Source organism: Cydia strobilella, chromosome 3 (genome assembly GCF_947568885.1).
Source record: "Cydia strobilella chromosome 3, ilCydStro3.1, whole genome shotgun sequence".
Taxonomy (NCBI): Eukaryota; Metazoa; Arthropoda; class Insecta; order Lepidoptera; family Tortricidae; genus Cydia; species Cydia strobilella.
This window is the reverse complement of record NC_086043.1, coordinates 11,132,846-11,155,419: the sequence shown is the minus strand read 5'-3', so window position 1 is coordinate 11,155,419 and position 22,574 is coordinate 11,132,846. Positions and strand designations below refer to the sequence as shown.

Sequence of the window (22,574 nt, the reverse complement as noted above, 5' to 3'; positions counted from 1 at the left end):
ATGTGGCCGAATAGTCGGCTTTCTCGACTAGTCGGCGACTAGTCGGTACATCCCTAAAATAGTACTTGTCTCTAGTTATTTAAATATAACTAGTCAAATACCACTCATATTGGAACGATAACATTTTATCATTTTCTTTTACATGTTTGCTAGTCATAGATCGGCCATACTAAGTTATGGTATGGAAAATAGGCGGATAATTCACTTTTGTTAAGATTCACAGCGTAATGACAGTCTTTATACGTTAATACTTACCCAAATATTTATATTTTCCCCTTCAATTCACATATTCAATCGTCGCCAAACCAATACGTCACTCGTAAGCCATTCGTGACTTGTTTTGGCTTCTTTCCAACAAACTACTTGTATCCAAACCGTAAGTTGAATGTATTAAAAATAAAAAAACGGCCAAGTGCGAGTCGGACTCGCACACGAAGGGTTCCGTACCATTATCTATAAAAACGGGCACCCATCCAAGTACTGACCCCGCCCGACGTTGCTTAAGAGCGTTCGTTCGGTCAAAAATCACGTTTGTTGTATGGGAGCCCCACTTAAATCTCTATTTTATTCTGTTTTTAGTATTTGTTGTTATAGCGGCAATCGAAATACATCATCTGTGAAAATTTCAGCTGTCTAGCTATCACAGATCACGAGATACAGCCTGGTGACAGACGGTCAGACGGACAGACGGACAGCGAAGTCTTAGTAATAGGGTCCCGTTTTTACCCTTTGGGTACGGAACCCTAAAAAGGAATACGTTAAACTTCTCCACATGTCATCTTCCATAGAAGGGCAGTGTTGGTTATTTTAATTTGTGTAACTTCTCAGAAACCTTACATGGTTTATATTCAGTAAAAATAAAATAAAGATAATTCCGAAGTAGGTACAGGATGTCATTACTGCAGCGGTCTGACAAAGGTGTTATTTTTGTTGGGTAAAATTGTCGAAGTTTTTTGTAAGTAGCGTGATCAGTAGAACGGGCCACTAGTTGGTGCGTCGAAGCTTGACGAGTGCCCGAGCCCACATCCCGCAGCCTCCGCGGCGTGTTGTGCAAACTTTACGACGTCCGTCCGTCGAGATATGGCCTCTCTGATCAATTTATTCCCTATCGTTTTACATCACACACTGTACCTAAAAGGACTTACGATTAAGTGTAGCGAATGACCGTAAAAATTCGATCGGTTTCATCTGACTTAATAGGAATACATGTATGTAATGTAATTGGTAAAGTACTTTCAATTCGTCTGTTAAGGCCAAATTTTATGAGAGGAGAGACAATCTATTGCAGTATTAAACGCAAGGTAATTACTTAGAGAGTGACTTACATCCCATGTTCGACGAATCGATCGACATGCATCCAATTGGAATCCTCAAAATGCAGTTTGGGCTTTATTTAGTTCCGCTGCTACAAAGCTATTCATTCATTCATGCATTAAAACGAACGAAATATTCACGTCTCGTTAGTCAAACGCATTGACAGTGGCATATCTATCAATTTTCCAATACGTTTTAGTATATAAATATGTAGTTGTTGATTTACTTTTTTTGTACATTTGAAAATAAGAGATTAAAGAAGCTACCTACCTAGGCAGGTGTAATATAACATAAAACGAAAATACCTATTCAATATAACATTAGAAACATAGTAACTTTAAACAATTAAGAACGAACGCCAATGTTTTTATATGGATGGAATGTTAATAGCTGTTAAAATATGTCTACAGACAAGTTCTAAGAGTATGGGCACTTGGGCACTTCTTATCATATGACGTAATAAGCACCATTAATAATAATAAAAAAGGTTTTTGTCAATGTTCGCAGCATTGTACAGTGAAATCTCGATAATCCGGCACTTCGACGGTCCGGTATACCCAGTAATCCGGCACTAAAATTGGAATACAATTGATCATTCTATTTCCTAATTTACTATGTGGCTTACATTTTCGCCCTTCAATCTCTTTATAAATAGCTAAGTTCCAGATAAGAGTATAATCATTATATTTTTAAATGTAACAAAATTATGACATAGTCTGCATCTTCTCAAATTATTTATACGCCTAAGACGGTAATCTGTTAAACAAAAGCCATTGTTTCTTTCGTACTAGCGGTCGGCCATTGTGTGCCATTGTGCCTGACAATGCCACGCGCTGTAGCACGCGCTCCGGCACAATGGCACACAATGGCCGACCGTTCACACAAAAGAAACAATGGCTTTTGTTTAACAGATTAGGGTCTTAGACGTAAAAATCATTTGAGAAGATTCATACTATACCTAAGTATAGTCCCGGTTTACATTCTGACAGTGACTTTACCTCTACTTTCTAAGTACTTAATTGCTAAACGAGTAAACAAATTATATTATTTGAAACAATTTATTTAAATAATAACTTGGTAATAAGTAAAAGTTGATAGAATATTGCTTAAACACATTACTTCACTACTGTGTATAAAATAATGCTTGACATAACTTACGTCGGTAACCACGTCTTTCATACACCTACATAGATCTGAGAATCTAACAACCTATAATTGTATGCTCTTGGATCCCAAAATTGCCGCGAGACGATTCTGACACGAGGCAGAGTCCCATAATGTAATGACACCCTAACTGTATCATCGCGTATACACATAACGAAGTATCAAATTAAAGCTTTCAATATAATCTAATTACATATATGGCAGACAGCTTTTGAGGTCCGAATACTAAGTACTAAAAGTTGTTGCTGATTATCTGATTTTAATTATATTTACATTTTGCAGTCACTCTATCCACATACAGACTACCATAACGCAACTGGATGTGATAACAACAAATTAATTGAACTAGTGTTTTGAAACTCGCGATAACCATGTTTTTTCTTATACTCGTATCTGTCTGGTTTGATAATAAAGCAAAGCCATAAAGTAGTGTCTAAGCGGCCAGCGCCATCAGCAGGGCGGACACGCTATACATCAAAAATCACTTGCGTTTCTATATGTGTCAACGGTACGTCTGTACACGCGTCGTGCGTCATAGTGTAAGTTGCTTAAAAATAGTACTTAGCGGCCTGCAAACGGCCGTCAATCTGCTGTCGCGGGTCGAGGTAATTTGAATCGGAGCGGGGCGGTGCGTGGCCGTTCTGTATGATAATACCATATAATACTATTACTTATTCTGTGCCATCAGTATGCGAGAGGTCTGCGCGTGCTGGTATGCATTGGCGTCCGCTCGCACCTCTTTGCTGGTGTTTAAAATGCATAGCAACCACTTGCTTCAAGCCAACCAGTGTAGTTACAATCTCCGATTACCCATACCTGTTACACAACTCGAGGTCACACTTATACTTGACGAGTGAACGATGTGTATGTAAGCAATGGTCACAACAGGACTGCTTATATTATATCCATAACAAAGTTATTCTTATGACTGCAAACGCCTTTCCAAATTGAGGGAGGTCTGAATATAGATACATAGAACAGGAGTAAAAGTTTTACAGCGCTCGTAATTTAAAAAAAAGTTTTTTTTTGGGTAATAAACGGAAATTAGGTTGTGAAAAATTGGGGTAAATTCTAGAATGCTATCATAAAAATATGCCCATGTTATTTTGGTTTGTTTTAAGCGACTTTGTTGCTGAACCTCTTAATTGCATTTGTTTTTTGATAATAACCATTTTCCTATATGAAACGAAGATTACAAATAAATAAAAATTACACACCAATTCAAAAACGAGTTACCGCTAACTGATTTTGAACAGTTTTTAGTCCATTTCATTTTACGTGCAATTTTCGGAATTTAAAAGATCAACGCAGTGGAAAAAATGATTTTTGTATATAGTTTACTTTATATCAGTTAGCTTTAGTTTGTAGATTTTTTATTTTGTTTCACCTGACTCGCTCTACACTCGTATTTGTGCGTATAAACCAAAAAAATAGTACTTATAGAGTACGATCCAGTTGAATCTGCATCGCATTTGCAAAAGGATTCTCAATGGGATAAATTTGGCTTTGTATTAAGCTTTTCCTAATTGTATGTTACCGCTACTAATACAAAGTGTGGGAATGTCGCCATAAATGACATAATGACACTGCCACATTTTGTTCCGTCAAAGCGGTGCAGAGTTAACTTAGATGGATTCTAGTTAAATTTAACGTAACACCTCAGCTTAAGAGGAAAGGGGACGGCCGCTTCTTCATACAAACGTAGTCCCCATTTTCCTCTCTGGATATTGACATTATGGAAATTATTTTAACAAGATTTAATGTATATTAACCAAAGCTAATGCCCCTGCGTTTGATTTATTTTCCATTTTTTGATTATTGTAAAACTTAGGAGCAAAAAACAGATTTCATACAAATTTATAAATGCTCCTAAATATTATAAAAATAATAATAATTTAAAAAAACGAAAAAAAATCAAACCCCTACGTTTGATATAGGTACATATAGCTGTGGTTGATATACAACGTCAAAATTTTTTCAATAATGTTAATATCCAGAGAGGAAAATGAGGACTACGTTTGTATAAAAAGGCGATTTCGCACGGGTCCTCCACTTTCGTCACTAATCTGAAATTATATGTAGATCGGTTTATACCTTGGATAACAAACCTATTTCAAAACATTGTGATATCCGTTATTAGAAACTAACTATCGTACATCAAAATTTTATTTAGCGGCGTATAATCACAATAGGTACCGCCAGACAGCACATACGCATCGCCGTATTTTTTATAGTCACGGTACTCTCACTGAGTATGTTGCTAAACGACAATTATTGACAATTTATATAGGTATGTATAAAATGGTCACAACACCGCGGAAACAAAAGCGTATAAAGCTGGCCCCAGCAGCGTTGCTAACGCTTCGATAATTGGCCATATTGGCTTTTCCGTGCCTATACATGGCCCATACTTTTATACCTACACTACGAACATACACTCGTGTCATGTACTAGCGTAGCGTTCGCACTTTTCTCAAATATTGTTATGAAATAAATAGTATAGATTTAAAATAACATGTCCTGTAACACAGGGTTTCCTAGCTCAGTACACAGGGCCGTGATTTATTGTATGTTTAAATTTAGACAATAAACTTTTTTCATTTTTCATTTTTTTTAAATAATATTTTGGTTCTTGATCTCTTTGGGCATAAGGGCATAACGCTTGCTATCCCACTCAACTTTCCATATTCGCATAAAGGAGTTACTATTCAAGACTAAAATTAAAGAAAGATGTAATCAATATCCAGGATTAACAATTACATTACTCCCCAAACAAAGAATATAAGAAAAAGCAATAATTTTAGGCGTTGTAGAATTGGTCTTTAAGGAGCATAACTTGCCGGGAATCGTAAAAGTAACATGATTGGAATATTTAATATTAGTTTACGCGTTTCTTATTGGCTTCGAGCACCGAGCAATCGGTGTAAGTATAAAGTGCGACGCTTGCACACTATTAGATTGTGTTTCTAATTACAGGATCAAATGTATGGTCCGAGAGCTGGTGGAAATTTGGAGTAGGTCCTTGAGGCAAGCTGAAAATTTGCCTGATGCTTCTCCTATCTTACCCTACCTCAGCACTACAAGTCTGGCTGCAGGGTAGCGGGTCTAAACCAACCTACAAATTTTTAAAGAATTTTTTTTTTGGTGCCCAAAAAAGGTTCTTGAGGCAATCAGTAATTTCTACAAGTGAAAATTGAATATCTAAATAGTCATAAAAAAATTATGCCAGACGATTAGGCCGGGTCTTTAACCTTGCCAGACGCGTGCAAAATATTTTTTGAAAAAATTCAAAAAAGGTTCTTGAGGCAATCTGTAATTTTTACAGGTTAAAGTTAAGTATCTAAATAGTCATAAAAAAAATAAGCCAGACGATTTGGTCGGGGCCTTCTACCTGCCAGACGATCTAGAAAGTTACGTATGGCACTTACTCGTACGCAAAATTAAGTTTGTTCTCCTGTAGAAATGTATGCTAATACAAAGTTATTTTTGTAGTGCAGTAAATTAAAGGTAAAAGGTACAAATTTGGATGTACGATGTGATTATGATTATGAATATGTGTATATTTATGATAAATTAGTTAACGTAATATGACTGAATTTATAATAATGTATTGTAATGTATTGTAGCGACTAAAAATAATAGTGAGTAAAAACCGTACTTATCTAAATATTTTGAATGTATTGTAATTTAAAAAAAATACATGTATATGTAAAATAATACAATTTAAATACAGAATAGTAATGTGTTCTAATTAGTATAATGTGTAAATTTTTTATTTAATTAATAAATGCTTAAACAATACAAATAATAATGAAATAATAATACAAATAAGATGATGATGATGATGATTGTTTCATGTCCAGATGTGATAGGTTATTAAGTGCGTGGAGTGTTAAAAGGGGGCGAGAATTTTATTATTTTTGCACTACAACGCACGGTTTAGAAGCTACAGTCATATATTATTTTCTTTTTTTTTTTATTGTTTTTAAAAATTTGGTTATTTTTGCGCTACTACGCACAGTTTAAGAGATACAGCCCTATAAAGCTTTTTTTTCTTATTTGTGATTTAAAAAAAATGGTAATTAGGGGTTTCCTGATGGGAAGCAAAAATTTCATAATTTTTGCGCTACGGCGCACGGTTTAGCAGATACAGCCCTATAACTTTTTTGTTGTATTTTTTTGTGTTTTTTATATATCACTTATGGGTTCCTTGAAATGGAACGAAAATTTGATTATTTTTGCGCTACGACGCACGGTTTTGGAGATACAGCCCTATAAAGTTTTTTTTGTTGTTTTTTTTATTTATTTTTTATTGTTTTTTATTTATCACATGGGTTTTTTCAAAGGGGAACGAAAATTTGATTACTTTTGCGCTACGACGCACGGTTTAGGAGTACAGCCCTATAAAGATTTTGTTTATTTTTGCGTTTTTTTTTTAAATATTAATTAAGGGTTGCTTACGCGGGAAAGAAACTGATTATTTTTGCATTACGACTGAAAAAAAAATTCAGATGTTTAGCCTGTTCGCATGAACACAGATGCCATTTTTACATTAAAATTAAAAAAAAATAATACTTCCCGGCCTAGGCCTTCAATTTCGTATGCAATTCCTTTACAGTTCTCTCGAGTTGCTCCGCCCGAAACATGATACTTTGAAGCCTGTTTTGATGCACATGAGGACAATATCTGTGCCTCCAGTGTAAAAGTCGAGTTTGTCCAAATTACAAATTTTGGCAGTAAGAGGTTTATTTCATAAAACTACACCTTTTGTGTTGACACTCACAGCCTTACGACTTCTAATTTGCCAAAAGTTAAAGTTTGCCAAAATGCTATACTATTATGTTCAAAACGATTTATTTTCATATTATCTCGTTTAAAAAATCGGTATTTAAAAATCGTGTTACGAACGATGGTTAAAGTAAAGTTTAATCTTAGTGAATAAACTACATTTCAAGGAACATTCGGTGTAAAGAAATTAAAATTCACTTAGATCTTTTTCAACTACCGGGTCTAGTTCGTGAATAACGGTAAAAATTAAGTTTTTTATTATTTACAGACAATTTTTAGGACGTCATGATGTGTAAAGGGGTATAAATTTATTTACTTTGGTCGTTTTTCACAATCTAGTTTAGCTAAATTGAGTTAATGAATAGGATTCGCGGGGTGCCGAAGAGGGGTCGGCGGCGCGTACGCCGCTCGGCTCCCGAGACTCCCGAGAGTCCCGCTCGTGACTTCATGACGCATGCCAGCTTTTATAACTTCAGTGTGCTATAAAAAACTGAATTCACTGCGAGAAAATTAAACGAAAAAAAAAGGAAAATTCTTGTTCATAAGTAGAGGTAAGTGAATTCAAATATAAAAAAGAAAGTCCTGTAGAAGAAAAGACAACTGGAATGAGACTGATTATGAAATAATTGGGAAACAAAACAAAAAAGGAAAACAAAGATGGGGAAGAAAAACCAAAAAGTACAACTGCCCTGTTGTACTGAACCATTAGCAATTTAAGCAGAAAAATTAAAGATACCTATTCACTCTTTAATTACATGAATATTATTATTTTTCATTTGGTTTTTTTACCATCGTACTAAAAAAATGCTATTTTGAATTCCCGAAATGGTTTCTTTACACAATACAAAAGCTAAAAAGATTTTAGCAACACTAGAGAAAGTGCAGTTTAACCTTTTCACACATTTATTGTTTTTGTGAAAAGGGATATAAGTTTTTTTTGACAGCCAATATTTCTGTTACTTTCACAAAAGTCAGTTCAATTTAAATGAAAATTTATAATTCATTACCTAAACTATCTAGTCTAAACTAAAAGCAAAACCCCAATTTTTTTAGAAAGAATCCAGAGAAAACACGACGAGTTTAACCCTTTTACACTGGAGGCACAGATATTTCATTGCATGTTTGAAAAAAGAAAATTAAACGATTAAAAACGATTATCGTTCCAAAAACTTGTTATTTAACTGTCCAGCGAATAAAATAATTTAAATAAGTTATAGTGACGTCACAAAGTTTATGACTCCCCGTTCCCTTTGTCACAACATGTTACATTTTCTTGACACCCTCCCCCCCCCCCCTAAACGTGTGATGATATTAATTTCATTTCATTTATTCATTTATTTCAATCAACTTAGGATCATAATATATTACATTATAACATTACATAGAATTATTATATTACAGTTAAGATTAAAATTAAAGTTAAATTAGACTAAAATTATATTAAACCCCTAAAATAAATAATTAATTATTTAATTAATTATTTATTATTTAATTATATTATATGACCCCTAAAGATGAAAAAAATACATGAACACAGCCATGCACGCCATGGTACATTAAAATTAAATAAAAAGGCCTTCGTCATAACTAATGAACTACCCATGGATCTACAATAGAGATACAGCTGGACATATTGTCGCTAATTTCATAATATGTAATATGCCCACACCCTATTCATACCCATAATTCTATACGCATAATTATCATAAATATACACATCTTCATACTCACAATCACATCGTACATCCAAATTTATACCTTTCTATCTTTAATTTTCTGAACTACAAAAATAACTTTGTATTAGCATACAGGATAACAAACTTTATTTTGCGTGCGAGTAAGTGCCATACGTAACTTTCTAGATCGTCTGGCAGGTAGAAGGCCCCAACTAAATCGTCTGGCTTATTTTTTTTATGACTATTTAGATACTTAACTTTAAACTGTAAAAATTACAGATTGCCTCAAGGACCTTTTTAGAATTTTTTGATAAAATATTTTGCACGCGTCTGGCGAGGTAAAAGACCCGGCCAAATCGTCTGGCATAATTTTTTTATGACTATTTAGATATTCAATTTCCACTTGTAGAAATTACAGATTGCCTCAAGAACCTTTTTTGGGCACCAAAAAAAAATTCTTTAAAAATTTATAGGTTGGTTTAGACCCGCTACCCTGCAGCCAGACTTGTAGTGCTGAGGTAGGGTAAGATAGGAGAAGCATCAGGCCAATTTTCAGCTTGCCTCAAGGACCTACTCCAAATTTCTACCAGCTCTCCGTCTAGTAGGCCCTTTATTCCACGATAACATAAAATGGTTGTTATGTGACAGTGATCGCTTGTGGGAAAACAAAAATAACGCGACTCCGCGATCTCGGATAAGTGCAGCAAGCTGTCGACTACTTACGTTAATGTAATAACACCTAACGAGGTTAACTATGACTAGCTGTTACGTGACGGTGAAGTGATGAATACAATGAAAATAAATGAAATCGTCGCTTTCAAGAATTTTCTTACTATTTTATTTATGTATATCTAATTCTGCCACTGGGTAGGTATTGTGTTTTTGTTATTTTTAGACGCACCGTTAAAGGTTTCTACATCACTCACTGTTCGACTCGCACTTGATCGATTTTTTTAAAGCATATTGTAAACATTGTAAAGACTTCTTAATAAGGTACGCAGCGGTTATTACAACAGTTAAACAGAAAAAGCAAACTACTGCTCATTGTCGGTAATCTCGTTTGTGCACATGAGAAAAGGCACTCATGAGAACGGAGTGACGAATAGACGACTGCGTAACGATGTTATCGTGGGTACGCAGTGAGAATATTGCCGTTTCTATATTAACGGGCCTATGCGGTACCTCTGTATCGCGCCGCGATTCGCGCGTGATTCTCGAACAAAGAGGAAAAAGAAAAACGCAGGGGCGCATTATTTACTGAGTAGTTACTTGCTTTAACGGGCCAATGTAAGTGTTATCTGGAGATCCATAACGACTTAATTATCTAAGATTAGACATGGTGTGTATACATACAGCCTCGGAAGGCGATGGGAAGAACCGCTCGGGCGCGAGGGGACACGCTAAGATACACAAGAATCCCACCAGTAAATCTGCCGCGTTATCTGCTTAAGATGAAAATAAATACCACAGCCTCATTATCTGACAAGTCTAATGACACTGTCTAAATAATGGGTGCTGTACATTAAAGTGACATCTGTGGATTTACAGGACAATTAAAAAAAACATGAATAACTTATATCTTACGAAGTAATTTTAAATTTCCAGGTCGATTTTGTTCTATTATTTTTGCATTATATTAAAAACCTAATAACATTTAATACCTTCGCGTTACACACATATTAAATCACATTTAAAATCGGATAATCAGTTAGCCGCGACCACGACCAGTGAAACCTGCCTGTGTCGAAAAATAAATTCGCGATAGACCCGATTTTAAATGTGATTTAATATTAAAAACCTTCTTTAAAATGTTTGATTTGCCACCAAGTAGGTATTATGTCAAAATTTAAGATTACTTTGTTTTATAGTAGATACATATTTATGTTATTTCAATCAATCAATCAATATTTATGTTATTTATTGTTACGTATTTTATTTTTATTTCTAACGGCTATATTTCTATGAAAACTTTTAAACCGAAAAAGCGAACTAACTTACCCATAAAATTAAGACCCTTTTTTTACTTTTTTTAAGCCTGGTTATGTTTATTTGAATATTGCTGTCGGCGCAGAAATTGTAAGTTGTGGTACTGAATAATTAATTAAGGCCGATTCCAACATTTCGAAATTACAAATGGATGTCAATTTGATCTCAAATTGTTATTCTCTTGCCTGTTAAAAATCTGTAATCTATTATGTTATTACTCGCAGCGCATCTCGCTCACATGAATATATTCGTAGTATACGTACGTACCTACGAGCAAGATGCACTGCGAGTAATAACATAATAATAACAAATTTTAAAAATCTGAATGCCGCTCCAGATCGCGCGCGGGACTCGCTCGACCCGCGCTGCGTTGCAGCGCCACGATGTCAATCGCGATTCCTCTTTTTGCTTCCTCCCAGACAATGGCGGGAAAATGTTTTCCTCGTGTGGGGTGGGGTCAGGGGGCACTAATCTCTGTCGGGCTCGTTCGGATTAATGGCTCGTATTGCCATCTCTGTTCCGTTGTTTGCTGCCTCCAAGTTCTTGGCTTGTCTAGTTGTTAGAAGTTTTGGGATGCGCTAAACGTGTTGCGTTAATGTTTGGCTTTTCTTTTACGCGATGTTTAGCGCCAGGGATTTATTTGTTACGTCTACGGGAAATTTTTTGCAAAAGGGAAAAAGTTATGTATAATATCAAAACTTGAGAGATACAACTACTAATTAAATAAGTATGATGCACTAAAGGTCATTATAATGTAATGTAACATTATGGTACACAATTATGTCAATTATTTATGGTAAATAAGTACCTACCAAACAATGCCATTGCATTTTACCTCACAATGGCAAACTACGCCGCACTATATTTGGTTTAGGTAACTTATGTCTATTATGTCTACCATTTACAGCTATAGCTACAATTCAGGTAGGTATATATGTTTTAATTAAAATCAATAAACTACGATTAGTGGTTGCTTATCTTCGTAACTCTGATTGTTGTTTGTTGCACGTAAACAGTACATTAAAGTAGGTACCTACACTATTACCTCCAGCACCTCAGTCGGCAAAAAACCTGTCCGTCTGTCCAGACCCTTTTTTTCAGTGTGATGTTCAAAGAGTAAAGTATAATAGGTAAAGAGAGCAGTGTTGCAAACTTGGCATAATTGGTGCCAGATATGGCATAATTTCACACTCTCTGGCATCGAAAATTTCCACTTAGCATCTGGCATCTTTTTTAGCATAATTTAGTGAATCAAGTGATTATGTCCCTAAGCCAAGTTTGAAACCTACTTGGCAGTGATAGACAATCCATGGCACAACCGTCAAAGGAAATTTTATAAATACGAAGAATTATAATAAGCCGTAACAGACTACCGCACCGCACCGCGACCTTTTTTTCATACGCGTTACCAATTAAATTGTCAATCAGATTGTGCGAAAAATTGTCTCGTCTACACCCACTAATCTTTTTTTGTTATCTATGGTATAGTCAATGTCATGTCATATGTCATAATGGCCGGTTTTTAGTTACCTATAATATTTTAGCATCTTTTTTAGCACATTTCAAAATTATTTTGCATATTTCTGGCATAATTTAGACATAAGTCTGGCATTTTTTCAAATTCCGAGTTGACAACACTGAAAGAGAGCCCTCTTAAAGCATTTTATGGAAACTCATTTAAAAGCACCATCCCTGGGCCCCTATTCGAGATGCACAACTGTCAGTTTCGGCATCCACATCAGTTCAACAGTGGAATGATTCGCATGATTTGCTTCCGAAACTGACTATGTATGTATGCGTGCACAACTACATATGCATCCGTACATGTACTTTCGTCCTACATAATATTTGGTACTATATAAAATATAAAAGATTTTTGATAACAAGAAATGAAACATAAAAATGACTCGTAAACAACCTAATATTATGTAGAAAAGGTTTTAAAGAGTGGAATGAATATAACAACATAATAGTAATGTAAGTATTTTTATTACTTTCAAATTGGTATAAAAAGATAGTACCTAATAAGAGCAGTGTAAAAGTCACAAGTAGGTTGAATCTACCGCTTGCAGCTTCTGACTCGATATTTATTCTCTTGGAATATCGCCACGCCACGATCTGTACCTCCGTACACAGTTTGTTCCTGTTATTTACAGATTATTGCTGAAAAATTTTAGGCATAGGTATTAATTATCTCTTGTCGAAGCAGGTACCTCCATAGATGCGCTCTAGTTGCTTCCACCTGCCTTTAGCTTGTTGCCGTGAGCGTCAACGATGGTATTTTACTTTTTACTTTCGGGAATATCTAAACTAAACCTCCCGCCACTGTCTTGAGCACTATTAATATTTTAATCCTCCGGGTGTTGTAATATCGGGAGGCTAATTTCCCTATTTAAACTTTTCTCGTGTTTAATGCTTGCTGCATTTGTACTCGGGGACACGTTAAAATTAATAGAGAAAAAATAAGCTTACATATTTCAACCTTTGTTTACGACATTTATTTTTGTCTGACAGTAAACAACAGTTGATAGGTGGTTGATAGGTAACAGCATTATAAATAGACAAAGGTCTTGACAATACATCACAAAAGTAGATAACTGATAAGTTTGTACTGAACTGTATGTATGTATGTAAACACTTTATTGTACTTAAGACAGATTACAAACACAATAAAAACATAATATATACAATGCACAAAGGCGAACTTAGCCCTATCCCGCCCAACTCTTCCAGTCAACCTTTGAGTAATTGAGAATGAAACAATAAACAAATCAAGATAGACAAACGAACACTATGAACATAAAGTAAATTATGGTTCAATTATTACAAACGCAAATAATTAAAACCTGTAATCCAGAATATAAGATATACATATATATATGATAGAGGTATGTCAGGATCGTAGCAAGTGGAAATCCGTGGTCTCTGCCTACCCCTCCGGGAAATAGGCGTGATTATATGTATGTATGTATATATAATATATACATATTCATATAAACACAAATATCACTACATAGTATAAAACAAAGTCGCTTCCTACTGTCTGTCTGTCCCTATGTATGCTTAGATCTTTAAAACCATGCAACGGATTTTGACGTTTTATTTTTAATAGAGAGTGATTCAAGAGGAAGGTTATATGTATAACACATCAGCATTGCATCCGTGCGAAGCCGGGGCGGGTAGCTAGTATATCTATTAATACTCTCTCGGTTCGCGAGTTCGACTCGCACTTGACCGGTAGTAGGTACATAGCAGTACATAGTAGGCTAAGCATAATAAGTGATAATAATAATAATCTTATTCCTCTCTCTGCGGCCCTGACCACCGGCAGCTTGGACCCTGCCCCGCTGCCAGCGGCACCCTAGGTTAGGTTTTTTATAATGTTTATATTTTTTTTTGTAATGTTTTGTGTTTTTATATTTTACTTTTATACTCATATTGTAAAAAGCCTAACTTAAGAAGAAAGATAAATAAAGAGATAATAATAATAATAATTTAATAAGGTATTAGCGATATATTTGTCACATAAACCATAGGTAAGTAATAAATGATATAGTTGTAAACCCAAAATTTTTTTTCGTTTAGAATTAATTGATTTCTTACTTTTGGTATTGCCAACAAAATGTTGTTTTAGACAAAGAAAAACCTGAAAACTTGTAAAATCCTCTAAATTAATATAGAAATGGTTATTAACAAACTAATAAGTAATAAATCTAATTGTTTGTGGCAGCTAATTGTTTAACAACTGCAAAATTGAAAAGGGAGGTCTAATAAATCTTAGTCGAGTTGAGCTCCGTAAATAATACGGCATCGGCCCATCACGTAAAATCTTAATTAATTGCGTGTCTACTCATAAATAACACAAGATTCATTTTATGGTTAGGTATTAAGGTATTATTGTTTATACAGGTATAAAGCAAATAGGTAATCTATTTCATGGGCTATTCGATCGTCACGTACAATATCGCGTTTAATATTCCCAACAGTAAAGTTTCATTTCAGATTCAAATATGTCATTTCACGTTTCACGTTCCTATTCCTATTTTTCGTTTTCCAAACAGGCATTACGAACGTGGTGCTTACTGTTACTTTAACGTACGAAAAACCTTTTCGAGATCACAAAAAGTCCCGCCGAATCGAATACGCCTATTAGGGAGGGCGCTGCTACTAATTAAAACAAAATTGTTAAAACACACCCTCCCTGTGCTCTCGCTCTCCCCGACTAACTTTTAACGAGTATATATTTGGTTTCGTCGACCAACCCTTTGGTGATTTTACTATTGAGTCTGACTGCAAATTCAAATAACTCCGTAATTGACTGCAAACAACTTCTGGCTTTACGGTTAGAATACTGGGATTTGTATTTGGCTACCTGCAAGGGTTTTAATTTACCTTAAAGCGCAAAACACAACTCCAAATTTATATGCAGTTTCATGTTACCTGGTAAATAGGTTGGCTTTATGCTTAAAACGTACTCTCGAACAGACAGCAGCTAATGATTAGGTACATGCAACTAATGGGATGTTAATATGGGTCTTGATTATATTTGTGTTGATTTAGATGGATAGAAAATCTATCTATCAAGCTCACAACCTCTGCTGTACATTATAAAATTTTAACAGGTAATTTTTCGTCATCATCATCATATCAGCCATTAATCGTCCACTGCTGAGCATAGGCCTCTCTTCTAGTACGCCACTTGTGCCCGTTCTGAGCTAATAACATCCAGAAGTGACCCACAATCTTCCGGATATCGTCCACCCAACAAGCCAACGGACGCCAGTAGCTTGTTTCATGGGAAAGTGGCCACCATTCTGTTAACATTTTAGTCCACCTGCCATCACTCTGCCTAGCAACATGTCCCGCCCAACTCCATTTTAGTTTGGTAATGGCGCAGCCCACGTCTTGCACCGTGGTGCGGCGACGGATCTCGACATTCCTTACTCGATCTTGAAGCTTGATACCGAGCATGGCGCGCTCCATGGCTCTCTGTTCTACGCGGATTTTATGCCCAGCCTCCTTAGTGAGCGCCCATGTCTCGGCATAGTAGGTCATGGTGGGCAGGACACATTGGTTGAAGAGGCGAGTTTTCTGCCTTTGTGAAATGTTAGCTGGTTTCAGGATGTCCGTTAATTTATTAAATGCCGCCTAACCGAACTGGATTCACCTGGAGATCTTTTTCAGCTGGTGTGTTTTACCAAATGATAGAATACCTATGTCCAAGATACAAGCATTGTTCGACCACCTCTAGTATATCGTCCTCAACCTAGGTAATTTATACCCATTCTTAATTACCCTTGGAGTATTTATCCCGCCATATAACTTTTTCTATAGAGCTTTTATCAGCTGCTAAACAAACATATTTTAAAGTTAAAAGTGTGCTTATGGTAAATACAACGAACCTACGCCTTTTCTAACCCTCAAGCGAGTAAAAGTACCTAAGTAGCTAATTTGAATCAATCAAATCAGGGTAGGTATATTTAATTAGATCATTTAAAAGGCAAATATTCGAAAGTTAACTGTATTTTAGCATGTATCTTTAACTGCTTGATTCATACTAGCCACGTATGTGAACTCATAATAATTGTTCGAACTGTGAGAGGGTCAATCCAGATTGTAGTGTAGGTATAGTATGAATCTTCTCAAATGATTTTTACGCCTAAGACCCTAAGCCGTTAAACAAAAGCCATTGTTTCTTTTGTGCGAGCGGTCGCCGGCCATTGTCTCAGAGCGCGTGCTGTGGGAAGATTCATACTATATGTACTGTAAGCATGTTGCTAACGTGTATTTTGTTGCAGGGCGCCAGGCGCACGCAGCACGATGATGGACTGCCTGTGCCCCGCGCCGCGAACGCTGGCCTGCCGCGTCGTGCTGCTGGATGATCGAGAACTGCTCCACGAAATACAGGTAATCATAGACATACAGTAAAAACATCCAACTATAGTCTATTAGTAAACAGCTATGGTGTACAAGTTTCATATGAACCCGAGCATCCAAACCAATGTTCTTTTTTAGTTTTTTCTTAGTTTTACCTTACCTCAGAATTGCGTTATTCATGTAGTAGTCACACCGATTTGGACTATAGCTGGATGGTTTTACGGTAACTACTATTTAAAACGGGATACCTATTTACCATGTAAGTACATTTTCACGAAGTGATTGTTGTGCTGAGAGTTAATTGTGATCTAGCTATGTAATACATACTATAGCAATGTATTCGTATTAGTCTGCATCTTTTCAAATGACTTTTTCGTTTAAGACGGTAGTCTGTTAAACAAAAGCCTTTGTTCCTTTTGTGTGTCCGGTCGCCCATTGTGTACCATTGTCTCTGACAATGGCACGCGTTGTAGCACGCGCTCAGACCCTCAGACTCAATGGTACACAATGGGCGACCGGCGACCGCACGCACAAAAGGAACAAAGGCTTTTGTTTACCAGATTGCCGTCTTAGACGAAAAAGTCATTTGAAAAGATGCAGACTGTACCCTCTTTCGTATTCACTTTTTACGTACATTGTCACTGCTGCTACAATCGTCCCCATTCCTAGGATGAAACACGATTACGTTTACAATACACAACACTTATGTACAGCGAGCTGCGTACACAATCTATTCGCGCATTTTTTAAGATATCCTGATACTTAGGCCACCATGCCTTATCGGCAGGGAAGCTTGCCTGGGTCCATGAGCGGTCGTCTAAGTTTATGTTTATTACTGAAATTAAAAGATTTTGAATAATTTTGTCGATTCAAAACTGTTAATTTTTTCGTAAGTGAATTTTGGTACGAAAAGGCAGTATCGGATAACGGCGTACGCTACATGTGCATTTATTTTGGACATGCGATCTGAAACTTCGTTGAGGTTTTTAATTTTGTGCTCTAAAAATCCTAAAAATGATTCGTCCAACGTGAGCTTTTCTCTTTAATTTGAATTGTAGGAGCGAGACGTTAACGATTGTAGGAATTTAGATATTACGAAATCTTGGTCTGGACATGTCATCATCATCTTCCTCGCTTTGTGCCGGCATTTTTGCCACGGCTAATGGGAGCCTGGGTTCCGCTTGGCAACTAATCCCAAGAATTGTATCGGAAAATAAAAGTTCACATTCAGATGAGTTCAGTTCTAGTCCGATACCGCGGAATTCTTCAATTCGCGGAAAAGTTCGCTTACCCCTTTACCTACGGGTGTCAACCAGAGTTGCCAGTAAGGCAACACCGCTGCAGTACGGGTGTCAACTATAGTTGATCGAAGATAGGTTCATGTTCAATATTTATTTTAATCGAAACGAGACCTTGTGTCTTGGTAATAGCGGTCATATTATGCATTGGGATTAATATAGGTGCAAAGAAAATATATCATAATATTTCGTTAGATGGCTCTGACATAACCATATTTTTAAAATTACCGCATTTTTGCTGTCAACTGGGGTTGACACCCGTACTGCAGAAGCGCAAATAATTGAACTCAATATGGCGGACCTAGGTAGTGTTGTTTTATATTTCATCGACTTGTTGTAGGAGTGAGACGTGTGGGTGATTTGAATGTTATTTTTAGTTTTTACACTTTTCTTTGTCCAAATAGTTACAAAATTGGAATGTAATATTTTTTTTTATTAAAAACATAACTTGCTAAGCTTATATCCCGTACTAACAGAAATATCGTCAATTGTGTCGATATGTGCACATCACTATTGTTCGTCAGTAGCAGAAATCTGTTTCTGTGCAACATTTTAAGTGATTGATTTTTTGCAATATTTCAATAATCATCATCATTTAAGTGTTTAGTTGTGTTACATATATAATAAACTAATACTTTAAACCTTAAACTTGAGAAATTCGCTAACAGTAACTTAAAATTCTCCAATTTCTTAGTGATTAATATTAAGCGTGAAATAAGAATTATTAGTGAATATAAATACACCAAGTGATTAGTTATTAATAAAACATATTATACTTAATGTGTGTGAAATTTCAAGTACGTAGCTGTAGTACTTCAAAAGTTACAAGTAAGTGAAATTATGTCAAACCGCTGACTCTCGCCAATACATGCCCGTATTGAGCGGTGACTGGGTTTTCAAAGTCCCCGTAGGTAAAGGGTTACATCACCTCCTAGGGTGCCGTCGTCTAAATACCACACATTAAATTTAGATTTTAATTTTACAATTATTGGGTGATTTGCTAAACTGAAAAGCGCTGGGTCAAGCGGGCCGCCATGTTGGCAGCATACGGCTGAGGACGAGAGAAGATTTTCTTTAAAAAGTAATTGGGAAGCGTTGCTGTAACATTGCCAAATAAAGTTATTAAATTTGTGGTACTTTTATGCGTGTTTGCTCTAAGAGGGCAGCTCTGTCTGAGAACTATAATTATGATCTCCTCGTATATTATATAGTTCAGGCAACGACGGCGGGCTACTCCTAAGCAACCTCATGTTAACGGAAAAAAATACATACAGGAGTTACAAGCACACTGTACGGCGCCAACCTGTGTGCGCTTTTGAAAAAGGGTGGTGGTATCAGGCCAATTGCTGTGGGTACAACACATCGCCGATTGAGGTGTTGTGGGGCCAACCCATTCAGCCCACTAGCTGAGCCGCTCTGGTATAATGATACCTTTAAGGACCCCATCGGTAAAGGTAGTGAGGGGAGATGTTGATGAATCTGGTGGATCGGGGAGGTTTGGGATTGTTGATGGCGATGGGTGCTTGGTTGATGTAAAAGTTTTATTTTAATAACGCATTCGTTTTATTTTAACGTATTTCATAGACCTGTTGGAAAATCGTTATTACTTTAATCATACCCTATCCTATTTAATCAAATTTTACGAAATTATATTCATTGTTTCCTTCCCCTACAAAGCCAAATTATCAAGGTCGGGCGATAATCCTAGTGTTCCGTTACAATTGAAAATAACTTCACTCTTCTCTGTGATGACTTCGATTACCGTTCCTAGTAGGAACGTCGAAAATTGGCCGGGGATTATTTCGAAATTCAACCTTTGCCGTCTCGTCCCGGCGGACACTGGCGGTATTTTCAATTTCCCTTGTATGAAACAACGCGTGAATTTTTTCTCGGATTCCCTTCCCTTACTTTTGAAGTGCAGCAGCTATTCCGAGACGAATTATTTGAAGTACACCCAGGGGCTCGAGGAAGGTCTTTTATATGCGAGGCTCGGGTCCAAGGTGCGGACGATGAATTCACTGAATCGTACGTCGACTCTATGAATATTAAATTCTATTTGGCAGGCATTGTCGCCGCGTAGTGAATGTGAGAGTGACTGAGTCCCGCCGCGCGCCCGCCGCCGCGAGTCTCACTATCGGCCAATTATACTCTCCCAGCTGGCTCATCATCGCACCCCTATAGCGATTATTCCTTCTATAGACTGGAGGAAACCGGCCTATTTTGAGAAAAGTCGTCGACATCTCTTCTAAATACCTAAAACTGGTATTTTGATACCATGGATGTATTCCTCGAGGTCTCCAGATTACGAATTGACCGGTTTTAGTTTATGGAGAGGGGGACGGGTCGAAAAAAGGGGGGAAAGATGGCGGCCGACCATCATTGATATTTGTTCACATCTTGAGTCCTATGGGACTGATCAGTTCGTGTGGTGTCGAAATCGTCTACGAAAATCGTGAAGGAGACGACTTTTGGTTAATCTGCCTATAGACTACTACTTGTTGAATGGCGTCCCATATCTAAAGCTTCGTAACACTTTCCACTCCTACGTTGGAAACTTTGTTAAAGCAAAGCTGAGATAAGTTATGGCTCCAAAAACACCCTCTTCCGCCGAGGAATAATGGCCGCCTCTGTCGACCTCACACACAATGTCTATTATCTCCATAACTCCGACAAACTTGGAAACATAGAGCCACCGACTTCGAACAGTTCGAACGAATACCGACCAGTTACTCTGTCATAACCGTAAACAAGGACGGAATTTGCCATAGAAATGCTTTTGTTTGGCATGGCATCCTCAACTTATACGTCAAGCAAATTCCCCAGTAAATATATTCAGGCCAGACTCATCCAATTTGGGTAAAGTGAAAGCGACGAGAATGCGACATTTTATCCGAAATTGTATGGGTATTTTAGATAAATCGCCTTTCTTCCCTCAGTTTTCCATCTATAAAGGGACATTTGTCTTAAACGGATCTAACAAAAACTTTTCTTGTTTCACACATCCAATATCCAATAAAATATCGTAGTTTGTTATTCACAACTCTCGGCTAGTAAGCTTGTGGATTTAATTTCAGCCTCAAACTTTTTTAAATTGATTTGTTTTACTTAGCTTATTATCTTTATTTATTTCACTTATTTAAGGTATCACACAGGTGTAACTGTAATTTAAATGTTTAACAAAATAAGTATAAAGAGGTAACAATTTAATATTTACCAAAACAGTGAAGCTTCATCGATTACCGTCGATATTGAGGAATAGCGGATCGTGTAATTGGTTGCGCTTATGCTTTTATTACCGAAGATTACAGCCGCAGCGGACGATCACTCTAAGCCGCGGACGCCGAAGCCCAAGAGCTAGGTTATTCCAATCACAAGCCGACCTCAAGTTAACGCTAATCTGAGGGTAACATGTAGAAGTATGAGCATATTTATTAACTCAAATTCATGGTTTGTCTGAGACGAGCGTTCACCAGCGTTTGGAAAACATTGGGAATACGTAGACGCCATATATTATTTCAAATATTGCGCGTTAGATCAACTACCTAGTCATCATAGAGTAGGCAATATGCATTGTTGTTATTTGTTATGGATCTCTAGGACACACCGGCTGGTCTAAAAATGCTCGCAAACGCTCAGTAAACAATAGTAATTAACTCCCAAGACACTTAAGTCCATTTGGTCTTCTTATAATGTGTACAATATACCTAATAGTCCTAAGAAATATAAATACTTGCGATTTAGAAGTTACAACCAAGGCGTGGCATCACATAACAATAGGCTCCTCAAACAGGATAGTAACTAGAACTTGATTCAAACTTTCTAATGTGAGCTTAATTTATGGAAATTTAATGAAAACGGTTGCCTGGAAATATGAATGAATAAAATGTAAAAATTCCTTAATTTTTTGTCATGTTTCGCTAAGTCACTTTAAGAAAAAAAAAATATTCCAATTTATCCTTTGTGTAAACTAGGTCAAGGACAATAATCATCTTAAACAATTGTACTGGTATGAAACACGGAAGCTTCATTAGCTTGTAACGTGTCACTAAGCGTTTGACTAAAAGTAAGAAAACGGAAGCTATCTAGATGACAGACATAAAAGCAAGGCAAATAAAGCTTTGTCGGACTTTCCTAGTAAAGCTGTTTTTATTTGACTCAAACACTAGACGGAAAGGGAAGATAAGAAATTGCGCAGCAATTTATGAAGCGAGCCTAGTGTCGGAGACAGCGCGATGGCTCGCCATTGTGCTGTATTGCAGGAGCAAATTGACTCTGCAGAGTTTCACGGTCTGCTGCCTAGTGCAACAACTATTTATGTTTCATTGATGCCCTCCTTTAACTTCCCTTCGCGTTCTAATTTTTCTTTTACATTACGGATTTTTCACCTCGCGCGTAGCGCTGGGTGCACGGATTAAAATAAATACGCAAAAGCAATCAACATATTTACAATTTCTACAGTTCTATAATAGAT

General features: G+C 36.5%; 1 protein-coding gene across 2 annotated transcripts in view; it reads left to right on the top strand.

The window, feature by feature from the left end:
- LOC134755838 (band 4.1-like protein 4) overlaps nt 1-22,574 on the top strand; it is a 79,572-nt gene that overhangs the window by 11,910 nt on the left and 45,088 nt on the right. For both annotated transcript variants that reach the window (XM_063692456.1, XM_063692455.1), the window contains exon 2: nt 16,727-16,835. In XM_063692456.1, coding sequence (XP_063548526.1) covers nt 16,749-16,835 — 87 coding nt within the window. In that variant the 5' untranslated portion in view covers nt 16,727-16,748. The remainder of the gene's footprint in view (nt 1-16,726; nt 16,836-22,574) is intronic.